We start from the raw sequence: 19,874 nt of genomic DNA on the forward strand, positions 1-19,874 counted from the left end.
TGAACCGGAATTTGCACAGTGTTCCCATGGATGGACATATTATGCCTTCTTTACGTAAAATTTTATTACCACCCTGTAAAATTACCTCTCATATGAATACAACAATAAATCCCAGGCACTCAGTCCCCAGCAGCTGCGACGCAACGGACCACGGCGCCAGTCAGACCTGCGACGCAGCAGAGGATGATAAGAATCCCTCGCTCCGGACAGGCCGCCATTGCAATCTGAACCTGCACCGTTTAACGCTAGAACGTTATCTAGGGAGGCGAATCTAGCAGTGCTGTTGGGGGAATTAGAGGGCATTAAATGGGATATAATAGGGCTCAGTGAAGTTAGGAGGCCAAAAGAAGCATGTACAGTGCTAAAAAGCGGGCACATCCTGTGCTACCTGGGGCTTAGCGGAGAGATGAGAACTAGGAGTCGGATTTCTGATTAACAAGGATGTAGCTGGTAACATACGGGAATTCTATAGCATTAACGAGAGGGTGGCAGGTATTGTTGTGAAACTTAATAAGAGGTACAAATTGATGGCTGTACAGGTCTACGCCTCTACATCCAGTCATGATGACCAGGAAGTCGAAAGCTTCTATGACGACGTGGAATCGGCCATGGGTAAAGTCAAAACAAAATTCACTATACTGATGGTCGACTTCAATGCCAGGGTAGGCAAGAAGCAGGCTGGAGACAAATCAGGGGGGAATATGGCATAGCCTCTATGAAGAGCAGGGGAGAGTTATTAGTAGGGTATGCAGAACAGAATAATATGCGGATAATGAATACCTTCTTCTGCAAGCGGGGTAGCCAAAAGTGGACGTGGAGGAGGCCGAATGGCATTATAAAAGATGTGAACGTTTTTGGCAAGGTGCGCTGCAGTGACCATAGGATGGTAAGAACTCGAATTAGCCTAGACTTGAGGAGGGAACGGAAGAAACTGGTACATAAGAAGCCGATCAACGAGTTAGCGGTAAGAGGTAAAATAAAGGAATTCCGGATCAAGCTACAGAACAGGTACTCGGCTTTAACTCAAGAGCAGGACCTTAATGCTGAAGATGTGAAAGACAATCTTGTGGGCATCATTAAGGAGAGTGTAATAGAAGTCGGTGGAAACTCCCTTAGACAGGATGTCAGTAAGCTATCGCAGGAGACGAAAGATTTGATCAAGAAACGCCAAGTTATTGTTACGTGTGGAAATACACAGACGAAAAAGGGTATTTACACGCTATTTACACTGGAGCCAGGCAGCCAAGCTGACGCTCGCTCGTGCCAAGGGCACCGACCAACTTCTTCGTCGTTCTCGCGGTCTTGAGCATGGCTCGGTGATATCGTAATACTACCCCCCGGCGGCAAAAACACCGTCACGGTGCTGTTAAATATCCAAGGTGCCTGGCGAGTTGCAGGGCTTGAGTCGGGCAACGTGCACAATGTCACTGGTTGTCACACCGTAGGAGGTAGTGGGCATGGCTAGAACAATTTTTAGGTGACATCGGTCACCTTTCGGAGCACGCGATATGCGCCGCGTAACAGGAAAGCAGTTTTTCACAAAGGCCGACTTTACGCGATGGTGACCAAACCAACACGAGGGCGCCGGGCACGAAATGAACATCACAGGGACGGAGGTCTTAGCGTTGTTTCTGCCTGTCTTGAAACACTTGTAGACGAGCGCGCGCGCAAGTTGGCGAGGATGGTCAGCATGGGCGATTGCATCACGGGCATAATCGCTAGTTGAAGCTTTGGCGGACGGAAGCACAGTGTCCAGTGGTAGCGTCGGTTCGCGGCAATACAAGAGGTAAAACGGGGAAAAGCCAGCAGTTTCAAGACGGGAAGAGTTGCATGCAAAGGTAATGTAAGGTAGAGCCAGGTCCCAGTCACGGTGGTCGTCTGAAACGTATTTGGATAGCATGTCTGTAAGGGTGCAGTTCAAACGCTCAGTGAGGCCGCTCGTTTGGGGGTAGTAGGAGGTGGTAAATTTATGCTGTATTGAGCAGGCACGCATGATGTCGTCAATTACTTTGGTCAAAAAGGTACGGCCGCGGTCTGTAAGCAATGGACGCGCAGCACCATGTATCAAAATTATATCATGTGGGAGAAAGTCCGCAACATCAGTTGCGCAACTGGTTGGAGGAGCACGGGTTACGGCGTAGCGGGTTGCGTAGTCCGCCGCGACTGCAACCCACTTGTTTCCTGATGTAGATTCCGGAAATGGGCCCAGAAGGTCTAAGCCGACACGATGGAAGGGCTCGGCAGAGTTGCCAAGCGGCTGCAGGTAACCAGCGGGGAGCTGGGAAGGCTTCTTGCACCGTTGGCCGAGTTCACATGCGGCGACGTAACGTCGTACGGAACGGGCAAGGCCTGGCCAGAAAAAACGGCGACGTACACGGTCATAGGTTTGAGATACGCCGAGGTGTCCTGCCGTCGGTGCGTCGTACAGCTCTTCTAGAACGGTGGAGCGGAGGTGTTTAGGCATTACAAGTAGGAAGTCAGAGCCGTCTGGATGAAGGTTAGGACGGCACAGAGTACCATCGCGGAGGACAAAGAGGCGTACAGCAGCAACGGCCGGAGAGTGTTCAAAACGGTCGATGAGTGCTCTGAAGTAGGCGTCACGGCGTTGCTCATCGGTGAAATGAAGCAGCTGGGATACAAAGAATACGCAAGAAGCACTTGCAATATTGGAGGAGTAAGATTTCTCAACAGGGTAGCGCGACAAACTGTCAGCGTCTTGGTGCAGGCGGCCAGACTTGTACACCACGGAATATGAAAATTCTTGTAGCCTCAAAGCCTATCGACCAAGCCGGCGTGTAGGATCTTTTAGCGATGAGACCCAGCAGAGAGCATGATGGTCAGTGACTACGGAAAAAGGGCGACTGTAAAGGTAAGGACGGAACTTCGCAACCGCCCAGACAGCAGCAAGGCAGTCTTGTTCCGTAATTGAATAGTTGCGCTTCGATGGTGCTAGGAGGCGGCTCGCATAAGCAATAACACGATCCTTGCCATGCTGACGCTGTGCTAAGACGGCACCTACGCCATGACCGCTGGCATCTGTACGAAATTCTGCAGGGGCATGAGGGTTGAAGTGGACGAGAATGGGTGGTGAGTTGCAGTACCCCACGAGAATTGTACGCCCTTCTTCAAAATATTAGTTAGGGGCCTAGCAATTGTCACAAAAACTGGAACAAAACGACGAAAGTGCGAGCACAGCCTTACGAAACTTCGAACGTCTGCGGCTGTCTTCGGAACCGGAAACTTTTTCGGAACCGGAAAAAAGTTTTGTCGGGATCACGCTGTACTCCGGAAGCGTCAACGAGATGGCCCGGAAGAGCAATTTCTCGATGGCCAAAGCGACATTTGGACGAGTTAAGTTGTAGCTTCGCCTTTCGAAATACATCAAGTAGAGTTGTGAGACGCTCAATGTGAGTGTCGAACGTTGGCGAGAAGACGACGACGTCGTCGGGGTAGCAGAGGCATGTGGACCACTTGAAACCTTTTAGCAAGCAGTCCATCATACGCTCAAAGTTGGCAGGGGCGTTGCATAATCTAAACGGCACAATATTAAATTGGTAAAGGCCATCAGGTGTGATGAACACGGTTTTTTCTCTGTCCATATTGTCAACAGCAATCTGCCAGTATCCCGAACGAAGATCAATAGACGAGAAATAGCTGGAACCGAGCAGGCAGTCAAGGGCGTCGTCTATACGTGGGAGTGGGTAGACGTCCTTCTTTGTAATGTTGTTCAGATGACAGTTGTCCACACAGAAGCGCCACGTGCCGTCCTTCTTCTTAACCAACACCACAGGTGACGCCCAGGGATGCGAAGAAGGCTCAATGATGTTTTATCGAGCATTTCGTTCACTTCATTTTGAATTACTCGGCGTTCCAACGCAGAAACTCGATACGGTCGTCGGCGAATAGGCGCAGCATTGCCAGTAAGAATCCGATGCTTGACCGCGAGTGTCTGGCCTAAAGGGCGGTCGTCGAAGTCGAAAATATCGTGGTAGGACGATAATACTTCACAATAGTCTTCAGCCTGCGTAGAGGACAGGTCCGTCGCAACCATTTTTTTTATGTTGGGATCGACGCCCGAGGCTGGCGCGAGGGGCGTGCTAAGCTCGCGAGAACCATCGGTCGATAACGCTGCCACGTATTGGTCGCCGAGACGATCAATTGTGGCAAGGCAAATACCTTGCGGTAGAATTTGCTTTTCCAATCCAAAGTTACTGACGGGCATGCGAGTGTGGTTCGCAGTAATAGTAACTATACTGTGAGGCACGGTGACGTCATACTGTATTGAAATGTCGGGCAGAGGAGTGACGAGGTACTTGCCATGAGCAACTGGTGGGAAAGACAACAGTTCAATGTAGGCTATGGACTTTGGCCGCAGGCGAAGAAAGCCGGTGGGGCGTAAGCGGCAGTGGGGTGCGTGAGAAGGTTCTGCGAGAATTGGCCACTCAAGGCGAAGGGTACTGGAAGAGCAGTCAATAAGAGCACAATGGGTGGAGAGAAAATTGAGGCCGAGAATGAGGTCGTAGGGGCAATGAGCAATTACGGTGAAGTGGACAAGAGTGTGGTGACCGGCGATGCTGACGCGTGCCGTACACATGCCGATGATAGGCGCAGTACCACCATCCGCAACGGGGACGATGCGTGTCGACGCTGGGGTGAGGAGCTTGTTCAGTCGTCGTCGGAAGGCAGCACTCATAATAGAAAGATGTGCTCCTGTATCGATGAGTGCCGTGACAGGATAGCCGTAAACGTCGACGTCATGAAGGTTTCGGTTCGTGGGTAACGTGAGCAGAGGATTTGAGGGCAGGGTCGACAACGCAGCTTCACCTCCAGAAGCTGCAGTGCCTAGTTTTCCGGCAGGATCCGGGAGGCGATAGGCGGCGAAGAGAAGCGATGGGGTTGGGGCGAACGAGACTGATGGCGTCGGGGTGAGGACGAGCGGCTGTAGCGAAGGTTCGGAGCAGGAGCATCAGAGGCAGTGGATTCATGGCGGGTGGTATAGGACACGGAAGGTCCAAGGGTGCGGCAATAAGCGGCGGCGTATGTCCGAGGAGGTGGCGACCATTGGTTGCGGCAGTGACGAGCGACGTGGCCGATGCGACAGCATTGGAAGCAGATCGGCCGGTCATCAGGTCATCAGGGGTGCGCCAATAGGACGGGTTGCAGCGAGATGTGGCGGGAAAGGACTGCCGAGGACGAGGAGGGCCGCTAGAGAACTGGGGAACGCTGGGCTGAGACGTGGAACACACGGAGTGAACAATACGGGTGACGTCGTCACAGATGGTGGTCTGACGTGGTTGACTCTCACATGCCGACGTAGCAGCAGTGTTCGGTAGCCGCGCAATGTCGTAAGCGGATACGGCGGCTCTTAGCTTGTTCGAGGCGACGGTATTCTTTGATAATGGTGTCCATAGTCGAGACGTTGCCGAAAACAAGCAAATTGAAAGCATCGTCGTCGATGCCTTTTAGAACATGTGACACTTTATCTGCCTCGGACATAGCACCGTCAGCTTTGCGGCATAAAGCCACGACGTCGAGGATGTAGGAAACGTACGGCTCCGTAGATGACTGAACACGAGACGCAAGACCTTTTCTCGCGGTAGCCTTGCGCCCAATGGGGTCGCCGAACAGTTCCTGTAGCTCATCTTTGAAACTGTCCCAACTGGTTATCTCGTCGTCAAGCGTTTGGTGCCACACGCGTGGGGTGCCGCCGAGATAAAAGATGACATTGGGGAGCATAATCGTTGGGTCCCACCTGTTGTTAGCACTGGCGTGTTCATAGAGCTTGATCCAGTTGTCAACATCCGCACCTCCACTAGAATCTTACGTGGGGAAATACACAGACGAAAAAGGCTATTTACGCTATGTTTACAATGAGGCCAGGCAGCCAGGCTGACGCTCGCTCGTGCCAAGGGCACCGACCAACTTCGTCGTTCTCGCGGCGGCTCGTCTCTTGAGCATCGCTCGATGATATCGTAATAGTATGAAAACCTCCAACAATACAGCTGGAATAGAACTGGCAGAACTTTCCAAGGTAATCAACAAGCGTAAGACAGCTAACATAAGGAAGTATAATATTGGTATAATTGAACATGCTCTCAGGAACGGAGGAAGCCTAAAAGCAGTGAAGAAGAAACTAGGAATAGGCAGGAATTAGATGTATGCGTTAAGAAACAAAGCCCACAATATCACTACTAATATGGATGAGATAGTTCCAACGGCTGAGGAGTTCTACAGAGATTTATACAGTACCAGTGGCACCCACGACGATAATGGAAGAGAGAATAGTTTAGAGTATAATGGAAGAGAGAATAGTTTAGAGTATAATGGAAGAGAGAATAGTTTAGAGTATTTTGAAATCCCACAAGTAACGTCAGAAGAAGTAAAGAAAGCCTTGGGAGCTATGCAAAAGGGGAAGGCATCTGGGGAGGATCAGGTAACAGCAGATTTGTTGAAGGATGGTGGACAGATTGTTCCAGAGAAACTGGTCACCCTGTATACGCAATGCCTCATGACCTCGTGCTTACCGGAATCTTGTAAGAACGCTAACATAATCCTAATCCATAAGAAAGTGGACGCTAAACACTTGAAAAATTATAGTCTTATTAGCTTACTGTCCGTTACTTACAAAGTATTCACTGTGGTAATCGCAAATAGAATCAGGAACATCTTAGACTTTTGTCAACCAAAGGACAAGGCAGGATTCCGTAAAGGCTACTCGATATTAGACCATATTCACACGATCAGTCAGGTGATAGAGAAATTTGCGAAATATAACCAACCTTTACATATAGCTTTCATTGATTACGAGGAAGCGCTCGATTCAGTCGAAACCTCAGCAGTAATGGAGCTATTACGGAATCAAGGTGTAGACGAGCCGTATGTAAAAATACTGAAAGGTATCTATAGCGGCTCCGCAGCCGCCGTAGTCCTCCATAAAGAAAGCAACAAAATCCCAATAAAGAAAGGTGTCAGGCAGGGAGATACGATCTCTCCACTGCTATCCACAGCGTGATTACAGGAGGTATTCGGATACCTGGATTGGGAAGAATTGCGGATAAAATTTAATGGAGAATACATTAGTAACTTGCGATTTGCTGATGATATTGCCTTTTTTAGTAACTCAGGGGTCCAATTGCAATGCATGCTCACTGACCTCGAGAGGCAAAGCATAAGGGTGGGTCTACAAATTAATATTAAGAAAACTGATGTTTTACAGTTTCGAAAGAGAACAGCAGTTCACGATAGGTAGCGAGGAACATGGAAGTGGTAAGGGAATGCATGACTTAGGACAGGCAGGGACCGCGGATCCGGATCATGAGGCTGAAATAACCAGAAGAATAAGAATGGGCTGGGGTGCATTTGGCAAACATTCTCAGATCATGAACAGCAGGTTGCCATCATTCCTGAAAAGAAAAGTGCATAACAGCTGTGTCTTACCAGTACTCACGTGCGCGGCAGAAACCTGGAGGCTTACGAAAAGGGTTCTATCTAAATTGAGGACGACGCAACGAGGTAGGGAAACAAGAATGATGGGTGTAACGTTAAGGGATAAGAAAAGAGCAGATTCGGTGAGGGAACAAGCGCGAGCTAATGACATCTTACCAGCACTCACGTGGGGGGCAGAAACCTGGAGGCTTACGAAAAGGGTTCTACTTAAATTGAGGATGAGGCAACGAGCTATGGAGAGACGAATCATTGGTATAACGTTGAGGGATAAGAAAAGAGCAGATTGGGTGAGGGAACAAACGCGAGTTAATGACATCTTAGTTGAAATCAAGAAAAAGAAATGGGCATGGGCAGTACATGTAATGAGGAGGGAAGATAACCGATGGTCATTAAGGGTTACGGACTGGATTCGAAGAAAAGGGAAGCGTAGCAGCGGACGGCAGAAAGTTAGGTGGACGGATGATATTAAGACGTTTGCAGGGACAACATGGCCACAATTAGTACATGACCGAGGTAATTGGAGAAGTATGAGAGAGGCCTTTGCCCTGCAGTGGGCGTAACCAGGCTAATGATGATGATGATGATGAAAATTTAAGCAAGGGTAATTTAGGCACAATATCATTCGAAAGACGCGGCAAACGAAAGAGTCAACGCAAGACTAAGCTCTAAAGTTGTGTTTTGTTGTGTGCGATAAACAATCAACGCCGGAATGCAGGATTTTTTCCAGATGTACCACGGCAACATGGTATTGCGTCTCTTAACCAGTGACACAGTTGTCTCGCAGTCATGCGTTTGACTTTGTTACAGTGACATGTATTATTGGATATAACACAATGTATGATAAGTAAGCAATTACAAGCGCTTATTTTATTACTTTCTTTTGCAACGTAAGCATTCATGTTTTTCCTTAAAAATAACAAGAAAAAATGGAAACAAGTTCCTTCGCCAACTGATGTACACCAAGCTCAAGGCAACAGGATAACTGAATAAATTTTCAGTGGAAATGTTAGGTTCGAAGCAGCACTCCCCCTGTCTCTCCTTCTACTTGAGTATCTGTTTTTCTTTTTTTCGTGTCGTGACTAATAAAGTTTAGCCCCGTAGATTCGGGCATTCTATTTTTTTCTCATGCCAGAACGAAGGCATCGAATTCAACAGTTTTGACGCCATGAGGGAGCGTAGAGACGTAGGCCGGTATCTTTCTCATAACTCGATGCACTTTTACCACAAAGCAGCGGAAAAAAGGCGTAGCCGCTTGGGAGGGTACAAAGAACAGGCGCACTCTACCATGAAAAAGTTTAAGCGAACCTCACCCACTGCGTGGCACCTGTAGCTAAAAACGCGCTCCACATCCGCCGTTTTGCCGGAAAGGGGCGATGGATAACAATTCCACTTACGCACAGTAATCTTGTACCAATACATACATAAATATTCATTAATATAAATAGCAATACGGCCGCCAAGGTAGCATAAATAGAAAAGCACAGTGCATTTTGTGGGAATGATGTGGGTCTGGATCCCAACATCGGCATGTGCCTCTTGGTCTAGTTTATTCTCCATTTACTCTAGTATTTCTATATCTTATTTGAACATGTCCGTTATATTGCACTAGCATTTCCTTGGCTGGCTTCACTGTATCTTGCTTAGTATCGTTGTAGCTGTGTGAAATGAATCTCTTGGATTCACTTATGCTTAAAAGAATTAGAATGAGCCGACGAAACCCACTCGCACAGAAGAAAGTTCACCAACGATTACGATACTCCCTAACGCGAAATTTGAGCACAGCTCTATACATGCTTTAATTTCGCTTGTCATTATTTTGTATTATGACTATACAGGTACGCGATTTATATTTGAAGAGAACGCTGTGAGTAGCCTGCTTTGTTTTCCTACAGACGACATGCGCTACTGTGATGCCATGTTGTAATTATCGTTGCCACTGTTGCGTTTCGCCTACGACGCGCGGTATAGCCGGCGCGGATGCAACGGACGCGCGGGCTTCGTTCAAAGCGGCGGACATTTTGGCCCGTTCGGAGCTGCCGCAACGCATCCCTGCCAAGCGCGTCCAGGCATGTTTCAGTGCCACGTGTCTTCGTGTGTGCGTGTGTGTGTGTGTGCCCACGCTTGTCAAAGCGCGGCAGCCGGGCACAGGAGCTCCCCAAGTGTGAAGCGAGGAGATCTGACCGGCGCCGGCTCGGCGGATGCGTCACTACACTCGTCTCAACATGTGTCTCAGCTTGTCCGTGCCTCGCTGTCACGTGGCCTGGTCCCGTGACGTTCCCTCTTGCCCTCAACTCCGAGAGTATAAAAGCAGCTCCCCCCGGATGCCATGAGGGAGGCTCCGATTTCTTTTGTTGAGTAACGTGCTCTCCCGTGTCTCCACTTCGGTCAACCAGACCGGCCGCTCTTTTGCGATGCTAGAATAAACAAGTTGTTCTGTTAGCAGTCGACTCATGCTTTGCTCGGACCTTCGGATGCTTCCAGTTGTGCCCCAGGCCGCCAGGCCAACCCTAGCCTTGGGGCTTGCGACCCATTTGCAACAACTCGTGCCAGCGGTGCGATTGCAACAACGGGCGTCAGCGCAGAGATTCCAACACCACACAGCCCATCTTACGCGGGGCTACGCTCTTCTTCTGACACCTTCGTTGTACCAACAATGAGAGTTGCCCTTCGTCGTGGGGAAATTGTCACCACTGTATGCGGCAACAATACCGAAGGAAGCGTCACACCGAGCCTTACTATCACCCACTCGCCATCGCCCCTTGCAAGAGCAGTGACCCTTGTCGCACGCACTGGTACCGCTGACTGACCTGAGTAGCAGACGCCGCGGACGACCGTAGCCCTTCCCAACTCAAGCCCCCTGCCCCCCCCCCACCTCTCAGAAGCGCAGATGACATCGCCCACGCGGCTGCCGGTGCCGCAGCCGCCGGCAACTCTGCGCATGTGCAGGCTGTTTCCCCTCCGCTCCTGCTTCACTTTCCGCCTCATGCTTTCACTTTTGCCTGGTCCTCCACTTTCCTCCTCGCGCGGTGTCCTTTATTCTCCCGCGGCGCTCCACGTTCGCTTTCATCTTTCACTGTGGCCATTTGCCCGATTACGAGGTACGACGCCGAGGCATGCCGAGGCCCAACGCTGGAACTGGCGCCTAAGAGCTGCGCTCTAAAATGTGCGTGACAGCACGCTGATCCCAGCTGATCTCTAGAGTTTATCTCATCGTCGAAAATTTGGAGGAGGCTTAAGATTCGCTTTGAGAATAGAATGCGATTGCATTCAGAGATCCTTGACTGCTTCTCACGCTTCCCGGCACCTGCAGCTTATGTAATCCCGCTGGCGGCGAACGGTATGCACGAAGGCGAGCTTTCTGGTAGAAAGGCGGCCTATTGCTTGGGCCGATCTTCTGTGATTCTTTCTCACTTTTAATATTTTGGTGTGAAAAAGTTTCCCATAAAAGGCATGTGCGGTGGGTATTTTGTTTCGGGATTTTTTATCGTAGGCTGTCATTGTCCAAATTCCAAAGAATACATTAATTATTGAATATAACACAAGGTATGAGCAACTCTAGTTACAGAAGAACTTTAGTGCCGTATAGCATAGATACTGCAATTTCCGCGCGCGAAGCGCCAACGCCCCTTTACGGCGCGGGACGCCGGACCCTTAACGCTATAATTTTAGTAGAAATAAGACAGCCTGCGAGCCACCTGCATAAAGAAAATCGATGCCAAGAGCAATGCTCCAGGAATGCTTCTCGCTTCCATTTAATCTCTAACTGAGGAATGCGGGGACCATATACGGGAGGGCTGTGTCCTGACAGCTTCTTTCTTCAGCCACAGCTGACCAATCCTGCATTTCTTCTTCTGTGATTGCTTAATGCATAATATAACTAAAACAAGCGCTTCATCCTATAAAGATAGACGTTGGGATCTCAGCCACTATTTCGTTTCACATAGATAGCGAGGAAAATGAACGCTTCTTCAGTTGGTGACAACGCCCAATACCACTGACGGTCAAAGGCATTTCTAGAACAGATAATATAAAATTACTGTGCGCACTACCACGTACCTCATTATCCAATCATAATAATTATTCGCAACCTTGCGCTCAGCAAAGCAAATTACAATGTCATCATTCCTAACTTCGTCACGGAATGAGACTAGGACATACGCTCAGGATAGCTACATTTTTAAAGGCGCCAGAACCATTTGAAATGAGAGCAATATATATTTAAGCCGTTTTACACCCTCCGTCATACAGAATTTTCCTGGCGCCAGAGCAACTCCAAGAACGTTCTGGATAGAGATGGGTGCGGCAGCATGCTTACTGACAAAAACACCACATTTTTCCTGAAAAATGCGCGAAGGCCTATTTGCACTTAGTCTTGAGACCGAAAGCTTGAACCCCTCCCTGTTCAATCACTTTAAAAGCAGTTAATGATTACAAAGGTGTATTCAGCAAACTTCCTACATTCTGGTCATGGTTAGACAAAAGTACATCCGAACGAGGTGCACAACAAACTGACGATTTTTACAGCCAATATGTTAGTATGACTGGAAGTGCTCAAAAACCGTATATCGGGGTTTTCATGGGGTCCTGTAAATACTAGGCAATTGACATCGTTTATGTATAGTTTATATTTATGTATGGTAGCTGAGCGGTGATATGCAGTAAACATTCCATGTGTCCGGTTTATGTAGGGGCTAATTCGAAACGGCTAAACTCGCGTTTTCTGTCCGTTTATACGGGTTACGTAAAACGCTTAGAAATTTTCTTCACGCACCCCAGATAACCCCAAATGGCAACAATTTTATAATTCGAGACCGCAGAAGGCGTGTTATGAGCGACTAGCATAGAAATTATGAAATGCCTAGGTTAATTGCAGCCTTTGCAGCGAGTTATTTACACCAGCATTTCAGTGCTTAACAAGCGTACTTTGCGGACTGCGTAGGAAGTGTTACGGGCCGCGTAGGAATATCAGGGTGGCACAGAATTCGTATTTCCAGAGAATGACTGAAATCCTATGGGGTCATGCGTGGGTGAAGTTTCGAGAGTGTCCGTCGACTTCTGGTTTACCGGCCATAGTACTCGTTCTCGCCCTTACAGTGTACCACTAAAGTGTGCTGCAAGTGCGAGGTGGTGCCATCTGTTGACAAGGTTACCCACAACATAGCGACGAACAGCACAGCTTTTCTAGCGCACCTCCCAAGAAACCCCAAGTAGGCAAAGCTGCAGGGAAAACCGTGCCAAGTCATCTACGCAAAATGTTCTGTAGGAGGGTTGTATCACGTACCCCTGACGAGCGACAACACCTAGGTAGGGCAAATAGGCCGCTGCCTGAATCGCGGAGCCAGGCAACGCCAGCGAAACCTTTAGAAATACGACGTGATGTCTGTGCACTGCAGTGATCGCTCGTGTGACACACGGTTTCAGGAGATGAAGATTTTACAGGCAGAAGCAGAGACCAGACTGCACGCGCACCAATGGATTCATATCACATAAAAAAGACAGGCTCAGTGTGTATCCGCGACCACTCCATTAAATTGTTCAATACAGAGATGAGCTCCTCCACTACGTGGCTGCTCGGCTAGGTTATCGTTATACTATCTTATACAGAAAATTATTCTGACGTCCTACACATTTGTCCAGAATAAAAAAAGTTGTAATTTACCACTCGGCTAACTATAGTCCAATGTAGCGTGAGCGCGCGCGCATGTTACTTTGGCGAGAACAATAACGTCTATATTTCGACCGATGGTTGAACGCAGCCAACTTAACCGGACGCGGCCAATGCGCTCCGACGCGCCCGGCATCGAATGACGCTCGCACGCGCGCCGATAACGTCACACTATATAGGCGCCTTTCTCTCTGGCTGTCCTCGTCTTTCCTTAGAGGTAGGCATTTCAAGGGTTCTATTCGCGACACACATGGCGGCTGCACGGCCGCCATTATCCGCCATGCTTACTCTCTGATTGGCTGTGGAGAGCTCACATGCCTTGAAATTTGTGCCGGGAAACAGAAGTTTTGCGAAATGTCATTTAGCGTTTTCATCAAGATGACGAAACGTGACGTGGAGCTGCAAAATTTATGCAGTAATACATTTTTTTTGGTCCTTGGCAGATATATTGTGATGTTAGCGCTTCAAAAATAATGTGTGCGGTAGCGTTCAGAAGCCAGTGCAATGCATCTGTAATTACTCGTATATGTGGTGGCGGTCCACGATATGCGCCATGCCAGCTGGCTGATTGGCTGAAGGCATATCTCATGAGGAGCGTCACAGGAAGGGCTGTTTCGTAAACGTCATTTTGACGATGCGTGACGTTGCGCTGGGCCGCCATTGCTAAGATTTTCCGCCATAATTTCTGCTGCGACGAGCCGCGCGAATTGTGCTCATTGACAGCCATATGCAATGGCAGCCGAGAGGAATGCGTATCGCTATATTTTCCCCGTCGTTTGGCGCCACGAAAATCTTTTGTTCATAACGCGTGTTCATAGTATTTGCGTCGCTCTCGGGTGGTGTTGGCATTTGTGTTTGGGGCCATCATTTTTTAAAGAACGCGTTTATACGAAATAATATTGGTTGAACATAGCAAGCTTTCGCCAATCTTGTCCACTTTTCACTGCTGCATTTGTATTGTAATCAAGATTAATGCCTTTTCCCACAATCAAAAGTTATGACAACGGCCTCTTTCTAAGTTATGAAAATAAATGTACGCAAGGCCACGCCTTGAAGTTTCCTCCCGCGGTGCGAGTAACCAGCGCAATGAACAAGAGATGGCAGTGCCGGCGCTTGCGTTGCGCTAGTGGATGTATCTGGCGCCCGCAACGCTATCGCTGATATTCGGCCGCTTCTCAGGCAGCCGAGTCGGGCGGAGTCACTTGCGCTTCACGAGATAGCGATAACGTGGCCTAGAACATGTGCGCATCACCAATGGTAGGTCACATATGATATCTCAAGCAAGAAAACAAGGGCGTTGACGCCAACATGCGATGACTCATTCCATTTTCCGGGGACACGCATCCTAGCTATTAAAGCAGACGACGGCTTGTACGTAGCAGACGAAGGAAGCGAGAAGCGTTTTCGACGAAATAATCATACGCTTTGAGATAGCTGCTTTATTTTTACTGCGAAGGAAAATTGTTTCGCTTTAGCGATAACGCTACACTCAGTGTCTTTGTTTCAATTTCTTAGGCGAAACGTCAAGTTGACGTCACGTTACGTAAGCAAAACGGGGCCACCAGCGCCATTTTGTTTGCGTCGCGCCTACGTCATGCATCGAAGAAAATGGCCGGAATGTCCGGTATAGCGCCCCAAGTAGTAAATACCAAGCTAGGCTTGCCTGAAATTCTTACTTATATTGACACGTGCACTCTTCTAATTATGGTAAATGGAGCGCAAGCTGCGCCTTTCGGTGTCGGAAGTTTCTCGAGTGTTATCGGTAGTCCTAACCGCACCTTGTGCGATCATAATGTATGCGTGGCACGAATTTCCTTGTACTTTCTGGGAGGCACGCGGCACCAGCTAAATACGCTGGAACCTTCGAAGACTCATGTATTAAAGCCGACAAGCTTGACCCGCAACTCTTGTGCTTAAATTGTGCTTAGCGTTCCTTCGCTGGGCTCAGGATCGCGGAATAAGCAGTTTAATTCGCCATTAATTTTTGACATTGCGTCTTTCTTCGCCGTCACTACACAACGTGACAATATCAACAGCTCATTATTGAGCATACACAACTCCTTTGAGCTAGAAGACGCGAGCATGAATACCAAGTTGGAACGCAATCAGCGCTCTACTTGCAGTCAACTAAAGACAATGTTTGCCTTAGTGAGCGGTGGGTTACGGTGGGTTGCATGTACCACATAGATTGTTGCGAGAGCCGCGCTGGAGCGTCAACGTTTGACCGACGTAAGCTATACTCCGGAGCAAAATCAACTTGCAGGGCAGCGAAAACTACGCGGCGTGCTAACGCACAGCCACGTGATGCACGTGCACGACATAGCAGGATACAGAATGTAGTTCGGTGCTTCCGCACTTATTATATTGAAGATACGTATAAAGATACAGTATACTGTAGTGATAAATAAAAAAGTGCAGTGGAAACACTAGCTTATCTAACATTGGTGCGTCCAGAACAGGAATACGCCTGTGCAACTACGGGACTCACCTTTCTAACCTGTCTAAACTGCCAAATCTGTTTACAATGGCACGGCTAGGTTTAGTTACTGCAATTTTTCCTTTCAGACTGCTGTCACAGTACATGACTGGGCCTTCATAAGTCCTTTCAAGCTTCTTACGGCCGCTTTTAGCCGAGAAGGACGTTTCTCTTGCGTACTAAAAGAATAAGTAGAGTTGAAGTCAAAATCACGTGCTAGGCGAGACAGCTTAACACCTATGCGCAAAGCTTGTCGGCTTTACCTATTCCACAAATTTTATTACTCACAGCTTGGCTTTTCAGCCAGGACACTAGCTCATCGCATTTCCAGTGGTAAAGGCCTCTGCAGAGCTATTTATCACTCACATAGTGCTGCCCATCTCCAATGGAACGACTTGCCTCCCCACCTCGTGCTGCTCTCCCATTCTGCTGCTTCCAGGAATACTGTGGATTGTATTAGTTTGTGAACGTGTACACTATAGTTGTGAATTTATGCACTAATAGTGAATGTATGCACTAGTTGTGAATGTATATACTAAAAGCGAATGTACGCATCTCACGTAGTAGCGCTTCATTAGGGGCCTTTGATATTGCCACATGGGGTGGCACAGCAAGGGGACTGAAGAAGAGGAGAAAGGAGTTCGTCATGGATCGTGCGTTGGCGCTTACGTTTCATTAAGTGCAAACGCCTGGATCTTCATTCAGCGTGCATACTACAGCTGGGCATACGCGGCAATTTGGTGGAGGTGCTGAGTACGCTCAACTTATGCAGGAGACCCCACTGCTCACCCCTCGCTGCAGTAACCAAGAGTATTTTACTCTGCTGCGGGTGTAAATTTTTGCCAGCAACACGATTACGCTAGTGCCGAAAATTTACGCCAGCAGCTAAGTAGAATAGACTTGGTTACAGCAATATTAGCTGTTTTTGTCCGTTTGAGCTTTGCACCATCAGGTGGATGCACCATGCAGGACGCTCCCGTTTACTACTCCCCCTGCGTTTGCCCCAATACCGGACACGGTAAACCTCTCTGATACATATAAAAACTATGTCTGTCGACACTTAGCGAAATATTTATCAGATTACCTACCCGCTAGCTACTCTGAAGTTCTCGTACACAGCGAGGGTCACGTAGGTAACGTGACCGCTTAGGGGCAGCGATGTTGTCGGCCGCCCCAAGGACTCAAGTAGACGTAGCGGTCTGCGCATGCGAAGTACCGTCGCCCCTAGTCCTTGCGTACGCAAGCCGCTTGCGTCCCCTAAACTCAAGCTCTTTACTGAGTGCGCGGCATAACGCTCGTATACGTGTGCTCTCTGTACGCGGTCAGGCTCGCTGCACCTTGGTTGAGGAGCAACCAATAGAGAAATTCGAGGAAAGCCGCATCAACACAGTATTTTTTTTTTGCAAGCTTCAACCTGAACACAACCATAAGAAAACGAAACTGCCCAAGAGGTACAGTACAACAGAAATAGTCATATTCCAAGTCCAAACGTATCCTCAGAAGTGTCACGCTCTTAACGCGTTGAGAAGGTGCTGTTATGATGTGCCTTTGCCACAGAGTTGGGTCATTGGTTGGGTCATTGTCTCATTGGTTGGGTCGCTTCTGCTGCAATGGCGTGCCTAGAAAATGCATCTCGAACGCATTTGGTAAAGTAAACTCTTTTGTGGCTTCCGACGGGCTCATTTCCGCGTTTCTCAGTGCACATGGTTCGACCCTGTGCTTAGCGGTTCGCTGTTCGAAAGATTTGGTTTCACCAATTCTTATAGTGCGCAGGATCTGCAATACTTTTCCGGAAAAAGAACTCGCCGCCGCCACCATTATCAAGCTTAAAGCGTCGGTTTGCGAGCCTGCATATGGGCTATTTATTTGTGGACGTACATTATGACACGTGATTGAGGACGGTAAGCGCACCACTGCCATGCCACTTGTCTGCTCTACGTTGTCTGCATGTGATGGCACAGGCGTAGAATAATACATCGCGGACTGATTAAACGTGCAGCTTGACTCCTCCGAGGTCCGGTGCGCTCACATGTCCCATCGTTATCATTGCACCACAAGTGGTCTTATTTTTTTTTCGTAGTACAAAAGTCATTCGCCATCTTTATTTTCTGAGTGCTTGCATGATTACGGTCCGCAGTTTGTTCGGGTATGGCATGGCGATGCGAAGGCGACTGGCGAACAAGTGAGAGTCAGTGTTATTCCATTTTGCTTTCCTGACGTGCTGCAACCTTCCCGGCCGCCAGGGCAATCTAGTGTATAGAGCACTCCATAACGTCGTTCCACCTCGCCTTACAAGATATTAAGGAGCGTCGGACTTTATATTGGAGTGCTTTTGCGTGGCAGCTGGAGACAGCGTGCGATACACACTCCCGATTATCGCGAACAAGAAAGAAAACACATTGGCTCATTGGGAATGGCTGAATAAATCAAATTTAACTACAGCAACAGATGCACTAAATATAATACACTTTTTCATTAGGAGCTAAGTAGGCTGTCTAGTTAGCTATTAAACAGCATTTTATTTTCAGGTTTGATATACGATATTCGTTTCTATACGCCATACAGAGGTGCACTTATTCGCCCTACTCTGCCGCTCCCTGTGCAATTACTTTATAAGACCGTTTGCTGACCTTACTCATTCCGTATGCGCATCTTCGAACCATTGCGAAACGTGGTGCGAGAACATTCATTATTAGGAAATCAAATCTTTATCTCGGCTCGGTGCCGTCTTTAAAGGCAATCAGCACCTTCAACATCATAAGCATACCTTTATGTCCGCTGCGGGACGTGGGCCTCTCTCAGTGATCTTCGATTACCCCTGTCTTGCGATAACTGATCACAAGTTCCGCCTGCATATTTCCTAATCCCATCACCCCACTTAATTTGCTGCCTTCCTTGACTCTGATTCCCTTCTCTTGGCGGGTTGAACGTCAAAAGGGCAATATAAACGTTAAAAGAAACCGATGATGTCCTTATTACAAACTAAACAAATCAGCGTGTGATTCTGACTAAACATTGGCTGATTTTATTAGTCATTTCTTGTTGTACTGACCGAGAACATATTGCAAGGCTAAAATCGGATTGAACTTGGGAGTCTGGACTGACGTGGGCGCTGTTGTGTGTTTGCGCATTCGCAATCGCCTGCTCTCGTAGTCAGTAGCCTAAAATGTGCATTCGTAGTAAACCTAACATATCTATAACGCAACGGCACTTTTTGTGTCGGTCTATAAACAGGTTTTTTAGCGACCATACCGGTTCAGTATCACTCTTCACTGGGGCCTTGAATTGGTGCCGATAGGACACGTTTTAAAGTTACGTTTCCTTTCTTGCGCAGCCTTCCATCCCAGAGGAGATCTGCGCACGTGCTGCTCTCAGTGGACGCTTGGGCGTAGCAGCGAGAATGATGCTGTACCAATCGAGAGGCAAGTAGCTCGGTTGTCACGATTAAGTAGCATCAAAATTAGCCTAGTAAAACCTCCTTATAACGAATCTGTAGGGGGAGCCAAATTATTTCGTATACGCTACTTCTTTATGTCCTACATTTGAACTACTGCACTCCGAACTATATGCTTATTTCAAGGGAAATTTCACTTACTTCGTTATATCCATTATTTCTTCATATCCCGTTTCGTTATGACGAGGCTTGAGTGTATTGTTTTTTCATCCGCATGATAAACAGTACCACATACCAAGTGAATATGAAACAAACGTTTTAGGAAGTACTTTTTATACTTGTCTAGCAAACAAAAAAACAAGAGGGACCTACAACTGTTTCAGAGGCGTTCACATTGTTTCGTACTATTGGTAGCAATAAGGATTAAGTTGTTTCTCGCACGAACAAAGAAGGGGTAACATTTACAAGCTATTTACACGGTCGTTTTATAATGACTAAGCAAAGGTAGAAAACACGACCTCCATACTACGCCATCTTTGTCACACATAAGAGATTTGTGTCAGTATTGGCACGTGTGCCTAATCTTTCTTTCGCGGACTGCAGTTCATCCACTGACAACCTAAAGTTATCACCCAGCTCAATAATATTAAATTATTATATGAATGCTGAGATTTTACGTGTCAAAACACCGGTTTCATTATGAGGCCCACCTTAGTGGGGGACTCCGAATTAGTTTTGGCCACCTGGGAATTATTAACGCACACTCAATGTGTGGGACCTGGGTCTATTTGCATTTCGCCCTCATGAAAAAGCGACCGCTATGGCTGGGATTCGATCCCGTAACCTCGTGCTTAACAGCGCTAACACGAAAGCCGCTAAGCGTTCGAAGCCGC

At 48.0% G+C, this 19,874-nt stretch overlaps 1 protein-coding gene across 1 annotated transcript in view; it reads left to right on the forward strand.

Annotated features, from left to right (window-relative positions):
• LOC135911962 (membrane metallo-endopeptidase-like 1) overlaps positions 1 to 19,874 on the forward strand; it is a 153,476-nt gene that overhangs the window by 82,059 nt on the left and 51,543 nt on the right. Inside the window, exon 10 of the mRNA XM_065444334.1 lies at positions 18,922 to 19,009. Coding sequence (XP_065300406.1) covers positions 18,922 to 19,009 — 88 coding nt within the window. The remainder of the gene's footprint in view (positions 1 to 18,921; positions 19,010 to 19,874) is intronic.

Source organism: Dermacentor albipictus, chromosome 1 (genome assembly GCF_038994185.2).
Source record: "Dermacentor albipictus isolate Rhodes 1998 colony chromosome 1, USDA_Dalb.pri_finalv2, whole genome shotgun sequence".
Taxonomy (NCBI): domain Eukaryota; kingdom Metazoa; phylum Arthropoda; class Arachnida; order Ixodida; family Ixodidae; genus Dermacentor; species Dermacentor albipictus.